Source organism: Oryza brachyantha, chromosome 7 (genome assembly GCF_000231095.2).
Source record: "Oryza brachyantha chromosome 7, ObraRS2, whole genome shotgun sequence".
NCBI lineage: Eukaryota > Viridiplantae > Streptophyta > Magnoliopsida > Poales > Poaceae > Oryza > Oryza brachyantha.
In genome coordinates, this window is record NC_023169.2 from 7,128,144 (window position 1) to 7,129,622 (window position 1,479).

Genomic DNA, 1,479 nt, shown 5'->3' on the forward strand with positions numbered 1-1,479 from the left:
GCTTAAAGTTCTTTTGATAATAAAGTAAGTCACAAGCAAAATAAATGATATTTTCATAATTTTGTGAATAAGATAAATAATCAAACACTACAAAGAAAAAAGTTAAACATCTTGCATTTATGAAACGGAGGGAGGAACAGTTATTATATGAGGAGTATTTATCTAGAGTAGCTCACATATACAACAGTAACGACATCTACGCAACAATGGCCACGGCGACAGCAGCGACGGCCGGCGGCGAAGCCGAAGTCCAGATAGCGGTTGCACATGGCGCCGCCCCCGCCGCCGCAGCCGGAGCCGCAGGCGATGTGAACCGGGAGAGGTCCGAGACGTCGAGCCCCTCCCGTGGCGGCAGCACCACCACCCCTCAGCGGCCGGTGATCAAGGGGTCCTCTCCACAACCGCCGCCGCCGACGGCTATGGACAAGACGCTATCCAGCGTGGCGAACCTCGCGAAACTCCTGCCGACGGGCACGGCCCTGGCGTTCCAGTCGCTGTCGCCGTCGTTCACCAACAGGGGCGCGTGCCTCACGTCCAACCGGTACCTCACCGCGGCGCTCCTCTACCTCTGCGTCCTCTCCTGCATCTTCTTCTCCTTCACCGACAGCTTCGTGGGCGGCGACGGGAAGCTCTACTACGGCGTGGCCACGGCCAAGGGCTTCCTCGTGTTCAACTACGACCCCAGCAGCGGCGGCGGCGGCGGCGATGACGACGACGACCAGCGGCGCCGGAGGGAGGTGTTCAAGGACCTCCGCAGGCTGAGGATACGGTGGGTGGACTACGTGCACGCGGTGTTCACGGCGGTGGTGTTCCTGACGGTGGCGTTCAGCAGCACAGCCGTGCAGACCTGCTACTTCCCCGACTCCGGCGACAACGTCAAGCAGCTGCTCACCAACCTGCCCCTCGGCGCCGGCTTCCTGTCCACCACCGTCTTCCTCGTCTTCCCGACGACGCGCAAGGGCATTGGATACGGTGACCCGTCTACGAATTAACGTACGTGCGCGGTGCGCCTAGCTAGAAACTCGATCTTCTTGATGCTTGCCTGCTTGCACAGTGATGTGTTTATTATTAATTAATTATTGTTGGCCAAGCCTTTCATTTGGAATTTAATTAATTTCCGTGTAACGCGAATATGTGCAGCTTCTACTCACGATTTGTGTGTTCTACGCATTTTATAAACGGCATTAAAAAGTAAAAGAGCTTCTTTGCGATTGCTCAGAAGATGCATCCACCCTTATTCTTACTGAAGCGTGCTCGTTTTAAAAATAAGGTCTATTTTGTTTTTGTTAGATAAGGTAACCAATGCTTAATCTATTAATATATCACTTAGATACAAAAGAATAATCATATGAATGTATTTTTCTAATACGAATTCATCCTATATTTTGAAACATGGGAGTAGTTGCTTGTGAACTAGGGCACACTTAACTTGTACCATATGCAGCTTTCTTTTTCTTTGTCAGGATGACGTAAGAATGA

General features: G+C 51.5%; 1 protein-coding gene across 1 annotated transcript; it reads left to right on the forward strand.

Annotated features, from left to right (window-relative positions):
• The first annotated feature begins 206 nt into the window (after positions 1-206).
• Positions 207-992, forward strand: LOC102714661 (protein DMP5-like). Its single transcript, XM_006658430.2, has one exon. It carries the CDS (start codon positions 207-209, stop codon positions 990-992), a length of 786 nt encoding a protein of 261 aa, XP_006658493.2.
• Positions 993-1,479: the final 487 nt, after the last annotated feature.

Excerpts from the sequence above, each read along its gene's own strand:
- LOC102714661 (XM_006658430.2), top strand. The coding sequence starts at position 207 with ATGGCCACGGCGACAGCAGCGACGGCCGGCGGCGAAGCCGAAGTCCAG.